Below are 23159 nucleotides of genomic sequence, written 5' to 3'. Positions count from 1 at the left end.
GTAATGCAATAGTAGTGTAATGCCTTACATTTTAAATACAGTAATATTGTAATGTTACGAATTACTTTAAAATGACAGTAACAATAAATAACGCAAAACAGTTTTGAAGTAATTTGCCCAACACTGCGGATGGCTGCCTCAGTGTGTTGGTGAGCATTGTTTTGTCTTATTCTGTTTGTAAACTCAGTTCACTGCTGCGATACTCGAACCTCTTTCACCAGAGAAGAGCTCTTGAACATCAGGGGAACAACTCCAGCGGACTTATTACCAACTTTTCTGGTGTCATCCATAGAAGTATTGGACATTCTGGTCAAAGGTTCTCTCACCCTTGCTTACTCATTGAGATGCCGGAGGAGAAGGAAACATGCTGGTGCGCTTGTGCACCTCCATCGGCATGGACTTTGCACTCCGCTACCTGCGATATTTCTCTCCAACATGTACTCATTGTGCAACAAACTGAATGAACTCCAGTTGCTGATAGGTAGAAACAAGGCCTTTCCTACATCTGCTGTTTTATGCTTCACAGAGACATGGCTATGCGGACTCGTATCGGACTCTGTGCTGTAGCTGGCCGTCTTCCAACTTTTCAGAGTGGACCATAACACAGAGCTCTCCGGCAAAACAAAAAGGGTGGTGGAATCTGTTTTTATGTAAACAGTGGCTGGTGCAGTGATATGTCAGTGATCCTGCGATACTGTTCTCCTAACCTGGAATCATTTTTCATCAGTTGTAAATCCTTCTACTCCCCCGTGAGTTTGCTTCATTCATTCTGGTCAACATGCAGAATGCACAGTGCATGCTGGCCCATCAGATACTGTGCATGGAGCAGACTAACCCAGACTCTGTAGTTATTGTCGTCGGCGACTTTAACAAAAGTAACTTCAGCCACGAACTACCCAAATACAAACAGTTTATTAAATACCCAACCAGAAAGGAGAATATTTTAGATCACCGCTACACTACAGTCAACAATGCCTATCATGCCATCCCCCGCACTGCATTGGGCCACTCTGACCACATCATGGTCCACCTGATTCCTGAATACAGGCAGAAATTAAAGCTGAGGAAACCTGTAGTGAGGACATCAAAGATGTGGAGCAATGAGGCTGCAGAGAACCTTCAGGTGTGCTTGGACTGTACAAACAGGGATGTGTTCAGGACTACTACCAATAGTCTGGATGAGTACACAGAGGCTGTGATGTCCTACATCAGCTTCTGTGAGGACTGCTGCATCATGCACCAGGGTGAGTTACAACAATGACAAACCCTGGTTCACAGATAAACTCAGAAAGCAGAGGTTGCAAAAGGAAGAAGCATTAAAAAGTGGGGACAGGAACAGGTTCAAAGAGTCAAGGAACAGGTTTAGCAAGGTGGTGAGAGAAACTAAGGCTACGTTTACACTAGACCGTATCTGTCTCGTTTTCTTCGCGGATGCACTGTCCGTTTACATTAACCCCCCTGAAAAAGCGGGGAAACGGGAATCCGCCAGCGTCCACGTATTCAATCTAGATCGTATCAGCTCCGGTGCAGTGTAAACATTGAGAATACGCGAATACGCTGTGCTGAGCTCTAGCTGGCGTCTCATTGGACAACGTCACTGTGACATCCACCTTCCTGATTCGCTGGCGTTGGTCATGTGACGCGACTGCTGAAAAACGGCGCAGACTTCCGCCTTGTATCACCTTTCATTAAAGAGTATAAAAGTATGAAAATACTGCAAATACTGATGCAAATACTGCCCATTGTGTAGTTATGATTGTCTTTAGGCTTGCCATCCTTCCACTTGCAAGTAATAAGTGATATGCGCTGGGATCTCACACACAGCGGCTCAGTCCCGAATCGTGGCTTGTTCACTTCACTCGCGCGCTCTGTGAGCTGCGCAGGGCCGGAGTGCACACCCTCCAGAGGGCACTCGCTGTTCAGGGCGGAGTGATTTGGAGCACAGGATGCCTGCGGAGCCGAGCGTATCCGCGTATTGGTGTTGCTGTGTGCACGGCTAACGGTTTTAGTGTAAACGCGAATCGTTTTAAGAACGTTAATATGATGATCCGCTGATTCGACGTAATGTAAACGTAGCCTAAATGACTGTACTCCTGAGAAACTCCAACAACAGTTCTCAGCCAACAACTCTACGTCTGTCTGGAAAGGGCTCAGACAGATCACTAACTAAAAACCTTCAGCCCCCCACTGTAACAACTTGTGCCTGTCCAACCAACTGAATGAGTTCTACTGTCGCTTTGAAAGACAATGGGACTGTCCTGATATCATCCCCCATGACTCCACACTCCAGCTCCTGCCCACCACCCCCACCTCAACTGCTGCCAGGATCTCTCTACAACCTCTCACCCTAGAGGCCCATCTACCCACCACCACAGCCTCAACTCTCTCCATTCTGGAGAGGGATGTGAACAAGCTCTTTATGAAGCTGAACCCCCACAAAGCAGCAGGTCTTGACTCTGTCTCACCATTTACCCTGAAGCATTGTGCTAATCAGTTGTCTCTGGTGTTCACTGACATCTTCAACACCTCACTGGAGACATGCCATGTGCCAGCCTGCTTCAAGGCCTCCACCATTATCCCCATCCCCAAAAAGCCAAAGATCACAGGATTAAATGACTACAGACCCATCATTCTGACTCCTGTGGTTATAAAATATTTTAAGCGCATTGTGCTTTACCACCTTAAAGCCATCACTGACCCACTCCTGGACCCTATGCAGTTCACCTACAGACCCAGCAGGTCTGCAGACGATGCGGTCAACATGGTTCTTCATTTCATCCTGCAACATCTGGACTCCCCAGGAACCTATGCTAGGATCCTGTTTGTTTTGCCTTCAACACTGTCGTCACGGCTCTTCTGCAGGACAAGCTCTCCCAGTTGAGCATGCCTGACTCCACCTGCAGTTGGATTACTGACTTCCTGTCTGACAGGAAGCAGCATATGAACTTGGGGAAACATGTCTCTGACTCCCGAACCATTAGCACCAGATCCCCCCCCCCCCCCCCCCCCCCCAGGGCTGCGTCCTTTCTCCTCTACTCTTCTTCCCAGGCTTGTAGTACTCGAGTGTAGGACCTAGACTTGAGTCCGACTCGTACCCTAATTTTAAGGACTTGTGACTTGACTTGGACTTGAGCACTGATGACTTGGACTCAGACTCATGCATGAACTGTATTTGGACTTGTAAATTGGAGATGAGGACTCAGATTTTTTTTTTTTTGCAACATGCCATAATAATTTGGCATAAGAGATTTATAATTATGTACATTAATTTTTATACTAATTTCGTGCAAGAGGATGCACATTCACCTGTTCATATGTCATGTTCAGGAACAAACTAATGTTAATGGCACTAAAATGCCTGGAGAGAATGCCCCTAGGATTATCCACTTTGCTTATTGAGGTATTTCACTCACGTGACCAAGTCATGTGATGCTGCCATTTTGGACGGCACGGCTCGAATCAGTTTGAATGCGAGGAAGGCGACAAATGAAAAACATAAAAGAAAAAGGAGCGAGATGCAGAAAACACCTTCACTATCCAGCGACGTAGAGCATTTACAGGGCGAGCAGAGGGAGAGGTATTTGCAAAAATTGAGGTTAGCAGGCTTAGAGAATGACGTTTACCTGCTTCCACCAGGATTGCTCACTGACGTACGGAAGTACACGAAGCCCTCGTCTTTACCTGACTTCGGCCCACATGATCTGTATTGAGGTATTTCACTCACGTGACCAAGTCATGTGATGCTGCCATTTTGGACGGCACGGCTCGAATCAGTTTGAATGCGAGGAAGGCGACAAATGAAAAACATAAAAGAAAAAGGAGCGAGATGCAGAAAACACCTTCACTATCCAGCGACGTAGGGCATTTACAGGGCGAGCAGAGGGAGAGGTATTTGCAAAAATTGAGGTTAGCAGGCTTAGAGAACGACGTTTACCTGCTTCCACCAAGATTGTTCACTGACGTACGGAAGTACACGAAGCCCTCGTCTTTACCTGACTTCGGCCCACATGATCTGTATACCTATGTCATTAAAAACCCATCGCCATACACAGGTATTGATCTGAAAGCGTATAAGAGTTTGGATGCCTAAAAATATTTTGTGTCAGGCTGGGTAACATGCCTACATCAGCGGGTCGTCCCTGGAGCCGGTGGTCGCCATCTTATTACAGCTAAGGTTTGTTCACATTTTCATTTACTTTCGGTCCTCAGGATAAACAAAATGTTATTAAATGTCATTGAAATAACTTCTTAGTCTGTTGAGACATGGCCCGTTATAAATTTGCTGTTACCAGGCAATGACCAAGAACTGTATTATTAGGGTCGGTGTAGTTGTAGCAGTGCACTAGCAGCTAGCTGTTAGCACTAGCTAATGTCAACAACAGTAGCTGGTATGTTACTGTAGCAATGTTTACGTTCAGTCATTTGGATGACTGTTAAAACCTTTCAGTCTCAAGTTTATCCTTTACTGGATTTACTAGTTTACTGAGCTAGCGCGCTCGGGCAAGCTGGGAGCTAGCGCGCGCTAGCCTGCCGGCGGCCGGCACGCACTAGCTCCCCGGCGGCCGGCGCACGCTAGCTCCCCGGCGGCCGGCGCGCGCTAGCTCCCCGGCAGCCGGCACGCGCTAGCTCCCCGGCGGCCGGCGCGCGCTAGCTCAGTAAACTAGTAAATCCAGTAAAGGAAAAACTTGAGACTGAAAGGTTTTAACAGTCATCCAAATGACTGAACGTAAACATTGCTACAGTAACATACTAGCTACTGTTGTTGACATTAGCTAGCTTGACGTTCAAAATGGTGGACACCGGGGCGTCACATGACCCTGTGACGTCAGGTGAAATACCTCAATACAGACTTCTTGTGCAGTGGGAAAAAAATGCACTGCTCTGTGTTCCATATGTGGAAGAACTATCAAGGAGACAACAGGGACAACCTCCAACTTCAATCATCATTTCGCAAGACTACACCTAGAGAAGTGAGTGACACGCTATGTTGATTGCTCTGTTGATAGCAGGGCTTGCTTGCTGACCGATGAACTCACTAGTGTTAACCATCTCTCATGTTATTTGCCCTGTTGACAGTGGGGCTTGCTGAGCGATGAACAAGATTTTTATCTGTAGCCTATTAACTAAAATGGGGCAGTCAAGTAGTAATGTTAGTCCAACACAGTAGCAGAGACGGTTTCACATAAAGGCAGCAACAGCCACTGTCAAAAGGTGCAGTTGGAGTCTTGTACTCAAACTCAACGTTTTGTTTCATGACTTGGACTTGACTTAGACTTGAACACTGGGGACTCAAAACTGGATTTGGACTTGAGGTTTAGTGACTCGACCACAACACTGTACATCAACAGCTGCACTGCCAGTCATCAGTCTGTCAAGCTCCTAAAGTTTGCAGATGACACCACCCTCATTGGACTCATCTCTTCAGCTCTGCCACACCCTCCCCCATCACCCTGTTTGACTCCCCAGTAACCTCTGGGGACTATTTCCACTTCCTGTGCACTATAATCACTCAAGACTTTAAGTGGGAGATGAATATCTGCTCTCTCACCAAAAAAGCACAGCAGAGAATGTACTTCCTGTGGCAGTTGAAGTTTGGTCTGCCAAAAACAATATTGGTGCACTTTTAGACTGCCATTATCGAGTCCATCGTCACCTCCTCCATCACTGTCTGGTACGCTGCTGCCACTGCCAGGGACAAGGGCAGACTGCAGCATATCATTCACTCTGCTGAGAGGATGATTGGCTGCAACCTTCCATCTCTTCAAGACTTGTACAAGTCCAGAACCCTGAGGAGAGCAGAAAGGATTGTGGCCGACTGCTCTCACCCTGGACACAAACTTTTTGAATCACTCCCCTCTGATAGGAGGTTGCAGTCCATTAGAACCAAAACCTTAAGCCATAAGTCCAGCTTTTTTCCCCACTGCAGCTGGCCTCACCAATAAGATCAGAGACCCCACTGACTCGAAAATCACACTTTCAATCTGTGACATAAATGCACTTTGTCTCTGAACTGTGATTTTGCACATCTCATAGTCCTGTAATGCATCTTCATTCTGTGAACGTTTATTGCACATTCTGGCATACACTGTACAACTTGGCTATTTATTTAACCCACTACACATTATTCTCCTCTTCTCACAGATTCATGTCATGACTCATCTTCATCTTGTGACCTATTTTTGCACATTCCGGGACATACTGTACACCTTGGACTTCAAAACAACCCATGCACATACTCCTTAAATACATCCACCTTTCAAACTTGTATTTTTTTAGAGTCTTCTTATTTCTTATATTTCTGTAACTACTTTTTATCTTTTTTAAAAAAATATATTTTATCTTAACTGTTCAAGCACCAATCACAAAAGCAGATTCCTTGTATGTGAGAACATACTTGATTCTGATAAACTGATGTGTATCTTATAAACAAGATCTGTGCTAAAAGAACCAGGTAAAACATCAGGTGTGACCAAGGCCAAAGTAATAAACAAAACCACAAAAAAGGGCAGCATAATTTCACAGCATGTAGTATTGCTGCCTCACACACCCTTTGGCTAAGCTCAGGCTACTGTGTGAAGTTTCACATGATCTCCCTATGGCTGTGTGCGTTTCCCCAGGTTTCTTTGCACTTCCTAAACACATACCAGTCAGTGGATTAGCTTCTGTATAATTGCCCCTAGGTATAAATGAGTGTGTGATTGTGTGTGTGCATGGTGCTCTGTGATAGATAGACAGACAGACAGACAGACAGACAGACAGACAGACAGATTGACTGCATCCCATTTTTGACCAGGATAAAGTAGTTACTGAAGATGAATGGCAAAAAAAACCCCAAAATAATTAATGAACAAAAAGAAAAAAGATTTTGCAAACCCAGGTACAACAGACAAAACCCTAACTGTCACTGCAAACCCAGATACAACAGACAAACCCCAAAACCCTAACTGTCACAGATGAAGTTGGGGACATTTGAGCAGTTTATTTAAAGTACACTGGCAAACAGTTCCAACTCGAGGTGGCTTGGCAAATAACAGACCACCTAAAACACAAAGACAGGAGTCTGAGAAATATAAATAATGCTAATGAACATATTTGTTCAACATTTAGCATTAATTGCACACATGAGCAAAATGTTTCCCTAAGAAAGAAAAATATGGAAATTCAAAATGTCAGGCAATCAGCAAACAACACAATGAAGGTATAACACTCAAAGCTCCTTGGAAATGCGTAATGGGAGACAGGCTTGATAACTCAAGGTGCGTTTTTTTTGTTGTTGTTTTTGTTTTTTTTAATTTAACTTCACTTTTCAGTGACTTTTTTGTTTCATGCATGCATGAGCGCGCACGCACACACACACACACACACACACACACACACACACACACACACACACACACACAGAGCCCTGGATTGCTCAGCTCTTTCTCTCTAGCTACCAGCTTATCTCCACAATAATAAATGCCGCTGCCAATCATTATTGTAAATAATGATTATTTGTAAATATTCCAAATAAGCAGCAGCATATGCACTGTGTGGGTGGAGGATTCTGTCCATGAGTCGTTGAAATATTGCTGGGACTCCAAACAACCCAAAGGGAACTGTGACAATCTGGTGTAACCCAAACAGAGTGGAAAAGGCCATTTTTTCTAGGGATATTGGAGTCAAGGGTATCTGCCAATATCCCTTAGTCAAATCCAGTATCGAATAAAAGTAAGCTGCACATAACTGAGCAGTTCATCAATGCAAGGCATTGGATGTACATCAAATTTAGACACTGCATTGACTTTTTTAAAGTCTACACAGAACCGGACTGATTGGTCATCACCAGGTTGCTCCGATCACTGTGTAACTCCTCAGTCACCTCCATGTTGAGCATTGTCTTGAGTTCATCCCGAACCTTTTTTTGTGTGTGTGTGTGCTTGGGGGAACCTACCGTATACAGGTGACTGTGTACCACCACCCCTGGAGTAGTCTCAATGTGGAGAGCAATGTGGACAGACAGCAGTGGTGCCTAGGGACTTTTTAAAAAAAATGTTTAGAATTAGAGCCTTTATTTGATGGCTTTGTGTTAAATGGATAAATTGTTGTTAGTTTTATTTTTAATTTAAATGTGTGTGATGGGGGGGAGCACATCAGGCCACTTGCTGTGATTGGCAAACAGTGTTTATTTTGGGGTTTTGTTTGGCTATAAGGGGACTCTGATCCCAGAACTTCCACCTGTGGAGAGAGAGAAAGGAATTTAATGGCAGCATTAGCATGGAGGCACAAAGGAATGAGGGAAAATGGGGAGGGACACGAGTTTGAGGAACGGGCTTCAGGGGAATTGGCCCCCGTTTCTGCGGTGCAGGCATGGGGAGGATCAAGAAGTCACAGGAGAAGGAAGAGAGAGAAAGCGAGAACAGGTGGGGTGCCTGCTCCCTGAAATGCTGCTAGATGGTCATCCACCAGCTGGACCGCCTCCTCCAGTGACACTGCATGGTTTCATTGAACCTAAGATGATGTTCCTTCGAGCAGCCGAATGACAAACTGCTCCAGTACCACTCGGTCAATGATGTTATCTGCTTCACACTCTTCTGTCAGCAGCTACCATCAGCAGGCATTTCAGCCTGGGCCTGGAAAAGAATCCAGAAGCGCTGCTCTTGGTCTGCACACATGACAAGGGCCTGAGGTTTTGTTTGGTGGTTGCTGACAAGGGTCCAGAGGATCTTGGCGACTGGTGTGGGCTCCATGACGGCACTTTTTCCTCACTTCCAGGTTTTGGCTCCAGTTTAACACTCATAAGGCTCTTTGGAAATGCAGAAATGGGAGGCAGGCTTAGCAACTTAAAGTGCCATTCCACCATTGGATGTATTCTTTGGCATAAAATACAATATATTTTATGACAACATGACTAGACAGAGAAATCTTTTAGCTTCAAAATGATATATCAAACATAATTTTTTGACAACGACAAGTATATTAATTTTGCGACCAAAGTCACCTACCCTTTTAATTTCCGCGCGGTAGTGAAACGTGATGTCATCGGCAGGTTCCCCTTCTTGTGTACCACGTGTCGGTCTATTTTTAGACCAGGAAACCCCCAAAGTGAGAGTCATTTCTCCTCGTATATGGGGGCCAAAAAAATTGCGAAAAATTTTGAGTTAATCTTTCAGTTAGCTAGATTTATTGGTATTAGCTAGATTTATTAGTATTATTTTTATCGCGTTCTAGCCGCCATTGCTGATAATATGTGCCACGTCACACGTCATGTGGTACACAAGAAGAGGAACCTGCCGATGACATCACGCGCGGAAATTAAAAGGGTAGGTGACTTTGGTCGCAAAATTAATATACTTGTCGTTGTCAAAAAATTATGTTTGATATATCATTTTGAAGCTAAAAGATTTCTCTATCTAGTGATACCATTTATATATGTTGTCAAAATATATTGTATTTTATGCCAAAGAATACATCCAATGGTGGAATGGCACTTTAAGGTGCATTTTATTTTTCCATTAAATTTAACTTTTCAGTGACTATTTTGCTTCTCTCTCTCTCTCTCTCTCTCTCTCTCTGTCTCTCTCTCTCTCACACACACACACACACACACACACACACACACGGTGCTGGATTGCTCAGCCCTCTCTTTCTAGTTACTGGCTTCTCTCCACAAGAACACAAGAGACAGACATCCAGTGTCTTGCAAATGGGTGTTTGCCCTGTTTTGTCACATTACAAGCTAGAATTAAAATGGATTTTGGGGGGTTAGCACCATTTGATTAACACAGCATGCCTACCACTTTAAAGGTGCAAATTGTTGTTTTATTGTGACAGAAGCAATAATTAAGATGCAAAAACAGAAATCTGGAGTGTGCATAGGTATTCACCCCCTTTTCTGTGAAACCCCTAAATAAGAGCTGGTCCAACCAATTCACTTCATAAGTCACATAATTAGTTGATTAAGATCCACCTGTGTGCAAAGTGTCACATGATCTGCCACATGATGTCTGTATAAATCAACCTATTTTGGAAGGACCCTGACTCTGCATCACTACAAAGCAAACAACATGAAAACCAAGGAGCCTCCAAACAGGTCAGAGACAAAGTTATGGAGACATATAGATCAGGGTTGAGTTATAAAAAAAAAAAAAATCCCAAACTTTGAATATCCCACAGAGCACCATTAAATCCATTATAGCAAAATGGAAAGAATATGGCACCACTACAAACCTGACAAGAGAAGGGCGCCCACCAAAACTCACAGGCCGGGCAAGGAGGGAATTAATCAGAGATGCAACAAAGACACCAAAGATCCACAGCAGAGATGGGAGTATCTGTCCATTGGACCGCTTTAAGCCGTACACTCCATAAAGTGGGGCTTTATGGAAGAGTGGCCAGAAAAAAGCCATTGCTTCAAGAAAAAAAATAAGCAAACCCGTTTGGAGTTTGCCCAACGGCATATGGCAGACTCCCCAAACACATGGAAGAAGATTTTCTGATCAGATGAGACTAAAATTGAAGTTTTGGGCCATCATGGTAAATGCCATGTGTGGCGCAAACCCATCACCCTCAGAACACCATTCCTACAGTGAAGCATGGTGGTGGCAGCATCATGCTGTGGGGATGTTTTTGATCTGCAGGGACAGGAAAGCTGGTCAGGGCTGAAGGAAAGATGGATGGTACTAAATACAGGGCAATTCTGGAGGAGAACCTGTTTGAATCGGCCAGAGGTTTGAAACTGGGACGAAGGTTCACATTCCAGCAGGATAATGACCCTAAACATACTGCTAAAGCTACACTGGAGTGGTTTAAAGGGGAAACATTTAAATGTCTTGGAAGGGCCTAATCAAAGCCCAGACCTCAATCCAACTGGGAATCTGTGGCATAACTTGAAGATTGCTATACACCAACACAACCCATCTAACTTGAAGGAGTTGGAGCAGTTTCACCATGAGGAATGGGCAAAAATCCCAGTGGCTAGATGTGCTAAGCTAATAGAGACATATCCCAAAAGACTTGCAGCTGTAATTGCAGCAAAAGGTGGCTCTACAAAGTATTGACTTGGGGGGGGTGAATACCTATGCACACTCCAGATTTATGTTTTTTCATCTTAATTATTGCTTATGTCACGATAAAAAAAAAAACATTTTCACCTTTAAAGTTGTCGGCATGTTGTGTAAATCAAATGGCGATAACCCCCCAAAAATCCATTTTAATTCCAGCTTGTGATGCAACAAAACAGGACAAACACCAAGGGGGATGAATACTTTTGCAAGACACTGTAAATAAAATGCCAGTAATCAGACACATGTGAAACTCATCACACATTACCCGCCAGTAGTACCTGACTCCTCGCCACCCACAGCTGACACTCGATCATGTCCCCGCTGTTACAGAGGGCAGTATCCAAAATAGCAAAATCCAAGAGACAAAAATAAAGCAGAATAGTAATAATGCATGTAAAAGCTTGGTAAGTTCAGGTAATGCACACTAAGCATTACTTTGCAAAGTCTCTGTGTATGAGTGAGTGCTTCTATAGTCTATGTGGTGATTGAGTCCAGATGTGTGTAATCAGATAAGGTGGAATGTTGTGGTTGGGAGTCATAGTCCAAATCAGTGATGCTTGTAGGCTGTGTTGCACTCTGGGAACCGGTGTCCAGAAAGGACTCTGATGGTGAAGTGACATGAACACAAATGACTGTAATAACCTACTAATGGGGTAATCCTAATTCCTACTAAACAGAAGGAAAACCTACAAGTACTATATACGAAATACACTCACTGGCCACTTTAATAGGAACTTGTTCTTGATTCTAAGATTCATGTTCTTGGCTGCAGGAGTGGAACCCAATGTAGTCTTTTGCTGTTTAATGCTGAGATGCTTTTCTGCTCACCATGGTTGTTAAGAGTGATTATATGAGTTATTACATCCTTCCTGGCAGCTTGAACCAATCTGGCCATTTTCCTCTGATCTCTCTTATCAACAAGGCATTTCCACCCACAGAACTGTCGCTCACTCAATGTCTTTTTGTTTGTTTTTTGCACCATTCTGTGTAAACTCTAGAGATTGTTGTGTGTGAAAACCCCAGGAGATCAGCAGTTTCTGAAATACTCAATCCAATCCATCTGGCACCAACACCTACACCACAGTGAAGGTCACAACGATCACAATTTTTCCCATTCTGATGTTTGCCACATCTGATGTTGGCTTATACAACCTGCATGATTTGATGCATTGTGCTGCTGTCAAGTGATTGGCTGATTAGATAACTGCATAAAACAGCAGGTGTAGGGGTGTTCCTAATAAAGTGGCCAGTGAGTGTATATAAACAAGAAAATTAGGCTAACAATATTCAAATGTGGCAACCCCAGACAATCTCAGTTCAAAAAGTCACATAAGCAAAATGGAGGCACAAAACCATGTGAGCAGGAAAAAGCCATTTCATTCACTTTACCATCATCTAAAATCAGATCTCCAAATGATGAACAGAACAGAAAACAAGGGCCAAATGGACGGGAGTGACATCCACATAGACTGGGCTTCCTGAAAACTGGAACAGATTATTCAAGTAAACAAAAAAACATATCCAGAAGCACTGAGAATAACAGGATGATATGAATATTATATGAATTTAACACTTATTTGTAAGCATCATAATTCAAAAGTTATTATTCCTCAACAGGTGCCACCTTAAGTGTCATAGTGGACATCAACATCAACATATCTGTTATAATATCAGCACTGATTGCCATCTTCTACACACTGGTGGGTGGCTTATACTCAGTGGCTTACACAGATGTGGTTCAACTTTTCTGCATTTTTGGAGGCTTGGTAAGTCAGAATCCCAGCTGCATGCACATAAGGTCTCAGATAATTATTCAGTAACTAAAGTGAAAATAATTTGACTTTTATGTAGTTATGAAAATGTGGAGTCTGGTCCTGATAGTGTAAGTTTAATAATGTATAAATATTTATAGTATTTTAGAAGATGCTATTTGTTCACAGTTAACATTATGCAAATGAATACATCGTTTTGACAATGTAATGTAATCTGTTGTGCATTACTATTATGGAAATGTAGCTTCCTTACAGAACAGCACCAACAAGATCTTTATAAAAATAAATTAATTTTGAAGGTGCATCGGTCATAATGTGACGATTAGATCTCTAAAGGTTAAAAAGGTGGAGGTGGACAGTCACATGACAAAATGCGAGAGAAGGCTGCTGAGTAGTTAGGTCAGCATCCCTTTATTTTTAACCCTTTAAATATATATATAAGCAGGGAAACTAGGGTTCAGTTTGGTTGCTAAATAGTACGGAGACTAAAATATGTCAAATTTTGAAGGCATGAGCTTGTGGAAATATAAAAATTCACCTATGCTCATATGGACCTGAAGCTATGCAACACCAAGGTGGCTTGCCCAAAGCCACTGACAAGAGGCAGATTCACAATATAAGATAGGACTTTGCTGATATTTATGCAGCTTTAATGAAGCTTTCCAGCAATATGGAGGTCCTGGCAGAAATATGTCGCACCACCACGTTGGAAGAGATGAAACTCTCCACCTTAATCACAAGAATAGACAAGGTTGAACAATGAGTCGAGTACCATGAAACATTTGAGTGTAGGACTGGCAGCCTAATCCACCGGCTAGCAAGACAGACATCGATCTGCTGTGGGTAAAAAGTTAGAGGACATGGAGAATTGCGTGACACACAACAATGTTCATTTTATTGGAATTCCCAAAGGCAAAGAAGTAGAAGATATGTTAAAGTTATTGGATGAACTGATTCTGGAATTGCTGGATATAGAGGTAAAGTGCAAGATAGAGCATGCACACAGAGTGGGCAGTCAAGACAGACAGGCCTAGACCTATTTTGACAAAGTTCTTGAGCTCATCAGACAGGGATTTGGTGCTACATGTGGCGAGGAGCAAAGGCAAACTGAGCTGGGGAAATAATAACATACTCTTTCCAGACTACTCCAAGGCCATGCAGATGAAGCACGACAAATTCAAGGAGTCCAAGAAAAAAAAAACATGAACTGAAGATGAGCTTTATACTCCTGTTAAATTCAACATTGAAAGAAAAGACTTTCAAATGCCCTCAGAAAGCTATGGCCTTCTTAGACACTATGGTGTGAGCTGGGTGGCGATATGTGATTTGTGGGGCTTAGCCCTCACTTCACTTTATGAATACTTCCTTTTTCCCCTTTATGTTTTCCCTGGGCGGCACGGTGGTGTAGTGGTTAGCGCTGTCGCCTCACAGCAAGAAGGTCCGGGTTCGAGCCCTGGGGCCGGCGAGGGCCTTTCTGTGTGGAGTTTGCATGTTCTCCCCGTGTCCGCGTGGGTTTCCTCCGGGTGCTCCGGTTTCCCCCACAGTCCAAAGACATGCAGGTTAGGTTAACTGGTGACTCTAAATTGACCGTAGGTGTGAATGTGAGTGTGAATGGTTGTCTGTGTCTATGTGTAAGCCCTGTGATGACCTGGCGACTTGTCCAGGGTGTACCCCGCCTTTCGCCCGTAGTCAGCTGGGATAGGCTCCAGCTTGCCTGCGACCCTGTAGAACAGGATAAAGCGGCTAGAGATAATGAGATGAGATGAGATGTTTTCCCTGCTATGCTATGAGTCTCAATATAATATCCCAGGTTTGGAGTACTTAATATAGAGTAGTAGCGGAGCTGGCGAGGATGAGCGCACTCTCGTGGGTGAGTCATGGACTGTCAGTTTTCCATGGGATGGTATATCAAAGTCCCTCCCATGCCAGGTCTTCCTAGGCAGTCTCCCATCCTAGTACTAACCAGGCCCTTAAAGGACATTGCAGTACTAATCTCTGTTTCTATAGCCCATGGCCTATTACGTAGGCCACTAGGGTTACAATGACGAACCAGTCATCTGGTAACTCCAAGAGTTTGACTCCCTACTTGCATCTGTATTGCAACATGCCTCACCACATGGCAGTAGGAACCATTTTTTGATGGTCTTTGGTATGACCCAACCGCGAGTAGAATTCATGATCTCCCACTCAAGAGGGGGGCTCCCTAACCACTAGGCCAACTCATGGTCAGGATGGTATATTGGGGGTTGAAATGTGCAAAGTTCAGGTTCTAATGCCCATTCTTATTTTTTTTTGGGGGGGGGGGGGGGGCTATTATGTTTAGTCATCACTACTGTGTAATTGATATGGATATAGTGAATGGTTGTGTTTTATTACTATGTAGGGAGCTATGTTGTCTAAATTAAGCTCCATGCATCTTGACTTAGAATGTCAATGGTTTGGGAAATCTCATTAAGGAGGAAAAAGGATGTGACTAGTCTTAAGAGTAGCAAATATGATGTGGTGTTTCTGCAGGAAATGTATTTTCTTTCGAGGAGTTTGAAAAGCTATGATGTGGATGGGTTGGATATGTGTTTGACAGTGTTAGAATAGAATATCTTTGTCATTGTAAATAAATACAACAAAATTAAAATGCAATCCTTGGTGCAAAAAAGTGTATCTAAAAACCTATGAAAATAATACAACAAAATAAACTATTAAATATATAAATAAAGTTATTTAAAACAGCAGTCATCACTTGCAAACATTCACATCCTATGGTGTGGAGGGCATTGTACGATCCCATATTGTATGATTTGAATGTACAGGTTTGCTTTATTTAGAAACATAGAAACTGTTCATAATCCTGTTTGTCCTAGCTGTTAATGACCTGTAATGTTTGCCTGAAGGCAGCAGTTCAAACACAGTGTGTCCGGGGTGAGATGGGTCCCTGAGAATGTTTTGTGCTTTCTTTATACTGCGGGAACTGTACAGATCCTCCGGAGAGGGGAAAGGGTAGCCGACGATCTTTTGGGCTGTAGTGACAACCCTCTAGAGTGCTTTCCTGTCTCCTACTGTGCAACTAGAAAACCACACATACTGTAGAAACAGTAAGTCAATATGCTCTCAATAGAGCAATAGTAGAAGGACACCTGTAGTTTTTGTGAAAGATGGTAGTTCCTGAGCACTCTCAGGAAATAGTCTTTGCTGTGCCTTCTTGATAACAGTTGTAGTGTTGATGGTCCAGGTCAGGTCATCCAGGTTGTTATTTGTACACCAATCTGACAGCTGCTCCACCTCATCTCGGTATGCGGTGTCCTCTCCCCCAGAGATGAGCCCCACCACAGTGCCATCAGCATCAGCAAACTTCTTCTTTTTTTTTTTTTTTTAGATTTTTTTGGGCTTTTTTCACCTTTATTGGATAGGACAGTGTAGAGACAGGAAATGAGCGGGAGAGAGAGACGGGGCGGCATCGGGAAATGACCTCTGGTTGGAATCGAACCCGGGTCCCCGGATTTATGGTATGGAGCCTTATCCAACTGAGTCACAACGCCCCCAGCATCAGCAAACTTGATGATGCTGTTACTGGAGTGGGCAGGGATGCAGTAGAGGGTGTAGAGTAGGGGTCTCAGCACACAGCCCTGAGGGGTGCCAGTGCTGATGCTGAGGGCAGAGGAAATATAGGAGCCTACTCTCACACTCTGGGAGCGATCAGTGAGGAAGTCCTTAATCCAATGACAGATGGCGTGGGATATTCCCAGGTTTGTAAGTTTGGTCACCAGTCTGTTCGGGAGGATGGTGTTAAAGGCGGAGCTGAAGTCCACAAAGAGCAGCTGTACATAGCTCCCCTGCTGCTCCAAATGGGACAAAGCAAGGTGGAGAGCTGTGGCTACTGCATCCTCTGTGTCCCTATTAGCTCTGTAGGCAAACTGGTGAGGGTCAAACCTGGGTGAGAGATGTGAAATAATTTGAGTTCAGACCAGTTTCTCGAAACACTTCATAATGATAGGTGTAAGTATTACTGGCCAGCAATCGTTAAAGCTGCTAATGGTGTTCTTCTTTGGGAGTGGGATGATTATGGAGGACTTTAAGCAGGATGGGGCGGCAGCCTGAGACAGGGACCGATTGAAGATCTTGGTAAAGACCCCAGCCAACTGATCCGCGCAGACCCGCAGCACCCGTCCTGAGACACCATCAGGCCCTGTAGCTTTCCCCAGGTTTACTGCGCTCAGCATGCACCTCACCTCATGCTCCTCCACCATGAGAGTGTGGGTGTTGTGGGCTTGTGAGTGTAGTATGGCTGCCTCTTGTGACTCCACCTTAAATTGGGTGAAGAAGTGGTTCAGCTCCTCTGCCAATGAGAAATCACCATCCTTCTATGAGGTTGCTGGGTCTGTAGTTGATGATATGCTGGACCCCCTGACATGCCTGCCTGGAGTTGTTGCTCTGAAAGCAGTCCTCTATCCTCCTCCTGTAAGCAGCTTTGGCCTCTCTGATGCCGCTCTTCAGATTGGCTCTGGTAGCACCATATAATGGTCCATCACCAGACCTGAAGGCGAAGTTTCCCTCCCTGAGCAGGCTCTGCACTTTTTTTGTCATCCAGAGCATTTTGTTGGGATAATCCCAGATACACTTATCCACAGTGACGGTGCCTGTGCAGAACTTGATGTATCCCAGAACAGCTGTTGTGTACTGCTCTAAGTTCTGATGCTCAAAAACATCCCAGTTTGTTGACTCAAAGCAGTCCTGCCACTGTTGAGGCACATTCGGGCCACATTTTAACAGTTCTGGGTATGGTCCAAGCACTATCCATGAGGGGGATATATACCGGGATCAAGAACAGGGACATGTGGTCTGACTGACCCAGGTGTGGTAGTGGCTTTGCCCTGAAGCCCATCTTGATATTAGAATAGACCTTGTCCAGTGTATTTGCTCCCCTCATAGCACACTAGACGTGCTGATGGAATTTAGGGAGCACTATATTTAAATCAGCATGATTAAAGTCCCCTGCCGTGATGTGAACAGCCTCAGGATACATACTCTGTTGACTGCTAATGATCTCATGTAAACATCCAAGGGCCAAGCTAGCATTAGCATCCAGTGGAATATACACAGCAGTTACCATGACAACAGTAAACTCCCAAGGAAGCTATATGGGCCTGCATTTAACAGTCACATACTCCAGATCTGGAGAGCAGTGACTACTAATAGTCTTAGTATTGGTACACCAGCTGTTGTTCACATAAATACATAACTCCCCTTCTCTGTTCTTACCGGAGTCCCTGGTCCTGTCGTGCCAATGTGATGTACGGCCTGCTAGCTCGACAGCTGTGTCTGGAATGGATGAGTGAAGCCAGGTCTCTGTGATGAGCAGGATACAGCTGTTCTTCACAATGTTTGTTCATTGCAACCAGTAGTTCCAGTTCATCCATCTTGTTAGCAAGAGATCTGGCGTTGGTGAGAAAAACAATAGGAAGTGGTGGTTTATGTGGCCGCCTCCATAGCCTCACCAGCACACCAGCTCTGCAGCCTTGCTTTTGCCTCCTCTCCCTGCACTGCCTTCGTTGCCCTTCCGCGGGGATGGTAATCCACGGAGCACCGGGGGGGGGGCTAGCGATATCCAGCAGGATGTCGTGGGAGCAGAGAAACTCAGCTGTAACAGTCTGCTCGCTGTGTAATCCCATTTCAATAAGACCATGCCAGCTATAAATTGTATTTGCCCTACAGAATGTTGTCTGGATGAGTAACAATTAACACACAAACAAACCAAACAAAGCACCGAAAAGGAGAGCGCTGAGCTGCTGTGTCTATGCACACCGCCATCTTGCTTCAAAAGTAATGATCTAGTATAGTTCTAGTAAGAGCAAGGACATTATTAATTTAATTAGTAAACATCTACAATTAAATGTCTTAAACCAATTAAAGATAGCTTAGGAAGAGTTATCATTGTATTTGCCAAAATACAGGGGCAAAAACTTATTCTGGCTGCTTGCCAGGTCTATGCACCCAAGGGGGATGATCAGGCATACTTTGTAGATCTGGTATAATGGGGAATATCATAATTTATGACCAGGCCTGGGTGTGCTTAGACCTGTTGCCTTCAAGTGATAGACAGCGTGCTGGTAGATGGTGTCTTAATTAATCTCTTTTACAGGAACCAGCATGTGTAGAGTGGTTGAGAACTGAGCTAAAACATTATTTAGAGACTAATTGGTCTTGTCTTTGTGTCCCCTGATAACAGCCTTAAGGGCCTCCCATGCCACACCTGAAGACTAATTGTCTTCAGGTGTGGCATGGGAGACCTTAAGGCTGTTATCAGGGGACACATTATTCAACATACTTCATTTTGTAAAAGGCTTAAAGCACAAGAATTGCTAGAGCTGGAGAGTAAAATTAAAGATGCCGAAACAGAGCTGAAGTGACAAATGTCATGTAATGGTCTGAGAAAACTGACACAATTAAAATATAAATACAACAATGTATGATAATAGGGTTGAATTTAATCTACTTAGGGAAAGACAAATGTATTTTGAGTCAGGGGACAAAGCAGGGAAGCTGCTTGCCAGAGACATGAAACGGAGAGAGTTGGCCTTCACCATTCCTGTGGTTAGATCCCTGACTGGGGTGGTACTCACTGCAACCGTAGTTATCAATAAAGACTTTTATAGAATTCTACATTGATTTATATAGCTCAAAGTCTACCTCTACTGATGAGGAAATGGATACTTTTTTAGAGCCATTAGGGCTACCGAAATTGACAGAGGAGCAAAAAGATTTCCTTGAGACAGAACGAGGGAGGAACTTTTTGAGATAATTAAGGCTCAGTGCAGAGTTGTTGTTTTTTTTTTTTTGCTTTTTTTTTTAAGAACTATGCATCAGAGTTGGCTCCATCTCTGTTAGAGGTATTTTCAGAGGCATTAGTGATGGGTTTCAAGTTTCAAGTTTATTTGTATAGCACTTTTAACAGTAAACATCGTCGCAAAGCAGCTTTACAGAATTTGAACGACTTAAAACATGAGCTAATTTTATCCCTAATCTGTCTCCAATGAGCAAGCCTGTGGCGACGGTGGCAAGGAAAAACCCCCTCATATGACATGAGGAAGAAACCTCAAGAGGAACCAAACTCAAAGGGAACCCATCCTCATTTCGGCAACAACAGACAACATGACTATAACATTAACAGTTTTAACATGAAGTCAGTTTAGTTGATGTTATAAACTCGTCATTGATGGAAACTTGAGTGCAAAACTGTTCATGACAACTGCAGTCCTAAAGTTAGCAAGTCAACTGTCGTCCTCAGCCATAAAAGCATTACTGCAAGTGTCCAGAGTGTCCTCCAAGTGTGACTTTCAACTGTCACACTTACTGTAGGGGTGACATTGTCATTAGAGAGGGGTGCACTGCCACCAACAGTTAGTCTTGTTCCTAAAAAAGGTAAAGACCTTTATGAGTATAAGTATTACCGCCCAATTCCTTTGATCCAGTTAGATGTTCAAATAATTTCTAAAATTTTAGCAAACCAGGTGAACAAGGTAATTACATCTATTGAGGTATTTCACCCACGTGACCAAGTCACGTGACGCAGCCATTTTGGACGGCACACTTAAGTCCTTCAGTGCAAGGCGGTATGAGATGGTGGAGACCTTTGCACATTTTAACAAGAAAGTAAGCTGTGATTCGTGTTAAATTGGATCTGTCTTTTATCACAAACACTGTACCCAGCCTTGGTATGGAGCCCTGTTTATTTATTTCTCTGTCCCGTTTCTTTCTAGCCTCTGTTATTGCGTTTTATGTCTAATGTCTGCTACATGCAACCCTAGACAAATTAACACTGCCTTGTTTCACTGCTCAGATGGGTTAACAAACACTGACCCATTTACTTTTTGCTATATATTTTATTAAAATTGCGTTAACTGATAAACTAACCTGAAATGAAATGATCACTGCAAAGTCTGGAGTACTCTGTTGGCTCCCAATCCTGTCTCTTCACAGCTGCAATCCATTTGGCCCTCTTGTCTGGGTCAGTAGGAAACCGGTAGTGATGTGTCGGCCGCGAACGATCCGGTTCAAAGAGCCGGCTCTTCGGTGGGAGCCGAGTTGGGGAGCCGAATTAGTTTTTTGTCCTTAGGTGCCTCAGAGAGAGAGAGACTTTCACAAAAAAAGTTGCTGTCCGATTGCGTCTTTGTGTTGTCTATTACCATTCAAAGGAAAAAAAGTAGCATGGTGTATGCCTACTTTTTTTGGTTGGGGGGGTTGATGTCATTCACAGCTGAGAAAATACGAAAATTGGTGTAATGCTTAAAGCTGTGGAGCGCAGGGGAGAGGAGTCTGTGAGGCACCTGAGGAGGGGAAAATCAGCTGTGTATTTTATATTGGTAATATAACACAGTTTTGCATTATGTTTGTGAGAAAATAATTTATAAATTGGTAAGTAAGTTTTATTTCTATAGCTAGAACATTGTTACACTGCTATACTTTACAAAGCTTTACAATGGCTACAAAAACTAAAAAATAAAATGGAAAACATCCTATTGATAAAATATAAATAATAATGTAATTAATTAACTAGTTAATTGCAGCAATTAAATCAAAAATAAAATCTCAGGAGCCGTTTGGGAGCCGAAAGAGCCGGCTCCTTATAGTAAGAAGAGCCAAAAGAGCTGGCTCCCGAAAAAGAGCCGAAATTCCCATCACTAGAAACCGGTAAAAGGAGCGTCCTGCATGCTGTCCCTGTCTGTTGTGGCAGCCCACAGCACAACAAGCAAACACCATGGTTATTTATAGAGTGCTTACTGACAAATTAATCTATTCTAGGTGTCTGTAACACGTTTTTTTTCAAGCTGGTTCTCCCTCTCTGTCTGCAGCGTTAGTATGTAGCTTGACGTTCAAAATGGCGGACACCGGGGTGTCACATGACCCTGTGACATCAGGTGAAATACCTCAATAACCCATCCTGACCAAGTGGGGTTTATTCAGATGATATAAGATGTTTTATTAATATTACATGGTCAGTAATGGAGATACAGTCCCCAGTAGCTGCTATTTCTTTGGCTGTTGAAAAGGCATTTCAGATGGTTGAATGGGGATATTTATTCAAAATCCTGAGAGTTTATGAGTTTGGCAATGCCTTTATAAAATTGATTCAATTACTATATAAGCACCTGGAGGCTGCAGTGCAAGCCACTGGATTCATTACTGCATACTTTACACTTGGGAGGCGTTTGAGGCAGGGCTCGTCCCTTTCTCCTTTGTTGTTTTGTTTAGCTAAAGAGAGTCTAGTGGCTGCCACAAGGAGATGGACTGACTTCTCAGGAGTTGTGGTAGGAGGGGCAGTGCATAAATTGACGCTTTACACATATATTATTCTTATAATACAATTTTTTGAAGTATTGCAGATTCTTCAAAGTAGCCACCCTTTACCTTGATGATGCTTTGCACACTATTGGTATTATCTTTACCAGTTTCATGAGGGGAGTTTGCATGTTCTCCCCGTGTCTGCGTGGGTTTCCTCCGGGTGCTCCGGTTTACCCCACAGTCCAAAGACACGCAGGTTAGGTTAACTGGTGACTCTAATGCCGCTTTTCCACTACAAACGCGGCTGAGCCGTGCCGTGCCGAGTCGAGCTGAGTCGGGCTGAGCGGGGCTGTTGGAGTTGCATTTCGACTACAACCGCGCTGAACCGTGCTGGTTGGAAGTGGGTGGACACATTGGGTGGAGTTAGCGAAAGTGGGTGGACGTCATGTGATGTCGTTAAGCAGCGCAAACAGTGACATCAGTGACAGTGGCGGAACAAGTCAGAGCCGGGCCGGGGGCGGGGCAAATGACCGGGCCCTTTATTAAAGCTTATCATAACATCATTTTAGGCTACAAAATGTCCGCAACTGCGGTGTTTACCAATTTCAACACTACCGGGTGCAACTATGTTATTTAGTACATCAAGTCCTTCAAACGAACATGTAACTCAGAAACAAAAAACATTAGGATACTGTACATGGCTCATAATAAAACATCAATAGCCTATACTGCGCACATTATTTGAAGGGCATACGAATGAGCGCTCAGAGTGGTGACAGGAAGAGTCAGAAATAAAAGGAGGGCGGTGCAAACCTCACTGAATGCACTGTGTTTACCAATTTCAACACTACGGGGTGCAACTATGTTATTTTGTACATTAAGTCCTTCAAACGAACATGTAACTCAGAAACAAAAAAACAATTCGGCGACATACTGTACATGGCTCATAATAAAACATCAATAGCCTACTGCGCGCATTATTTGAAGGGCATACAACGAGCCTTGCGCTCCGCGAACTCGTCCACGATGCTCTGTATGTCACTGATTCAGTGAGCTTTTAAGCGGTAGT

At 43.7% G+C, this 23159-nt stretch overlaps 1 protein-coding gene across 1 annotated transcript in view; it reads left to right on the top strand.

Annotated features, from left to right (window-relative positions):
* The window catches only part of LOC132892113 (high-affinity choline transporter 1-like), a 59705-nt gene that overhangs the window by 16566 nt on the left and 19980 nt on the right, over positions 1-23159 (top strand). The window contains exon 5 of the mRNA XM_060930511.1: positions 12663-12811. Coding sequence (XP_060786494.1) covers positions 12663-12811 — 149 coding nt within the window. The remainder of the gene's footprint in view (positions 1-12662; positions 12812-23159) is intronic.

The sequence above is a fragment of the Neoarius graeffei genome, chromosome 9 (assembly GCF_027579695.1).
Source record: "Neoarius graeffei isolate fNeoGra1 chromosome 9, fNeoGra1.pri, whole genome shotgun sequence".
Lineage (NCBI taxonomy): Eukaryota > Metazoa > Chordata > Actinopteri > Siluriformes > Ariidae > Neoarius > Neoarius graeffei.
The sequence above is the reverse complement of the archived record's forward strand: the minus strand, read 5'-3'. Positions and strand labels throughout refer to the sequence as shown.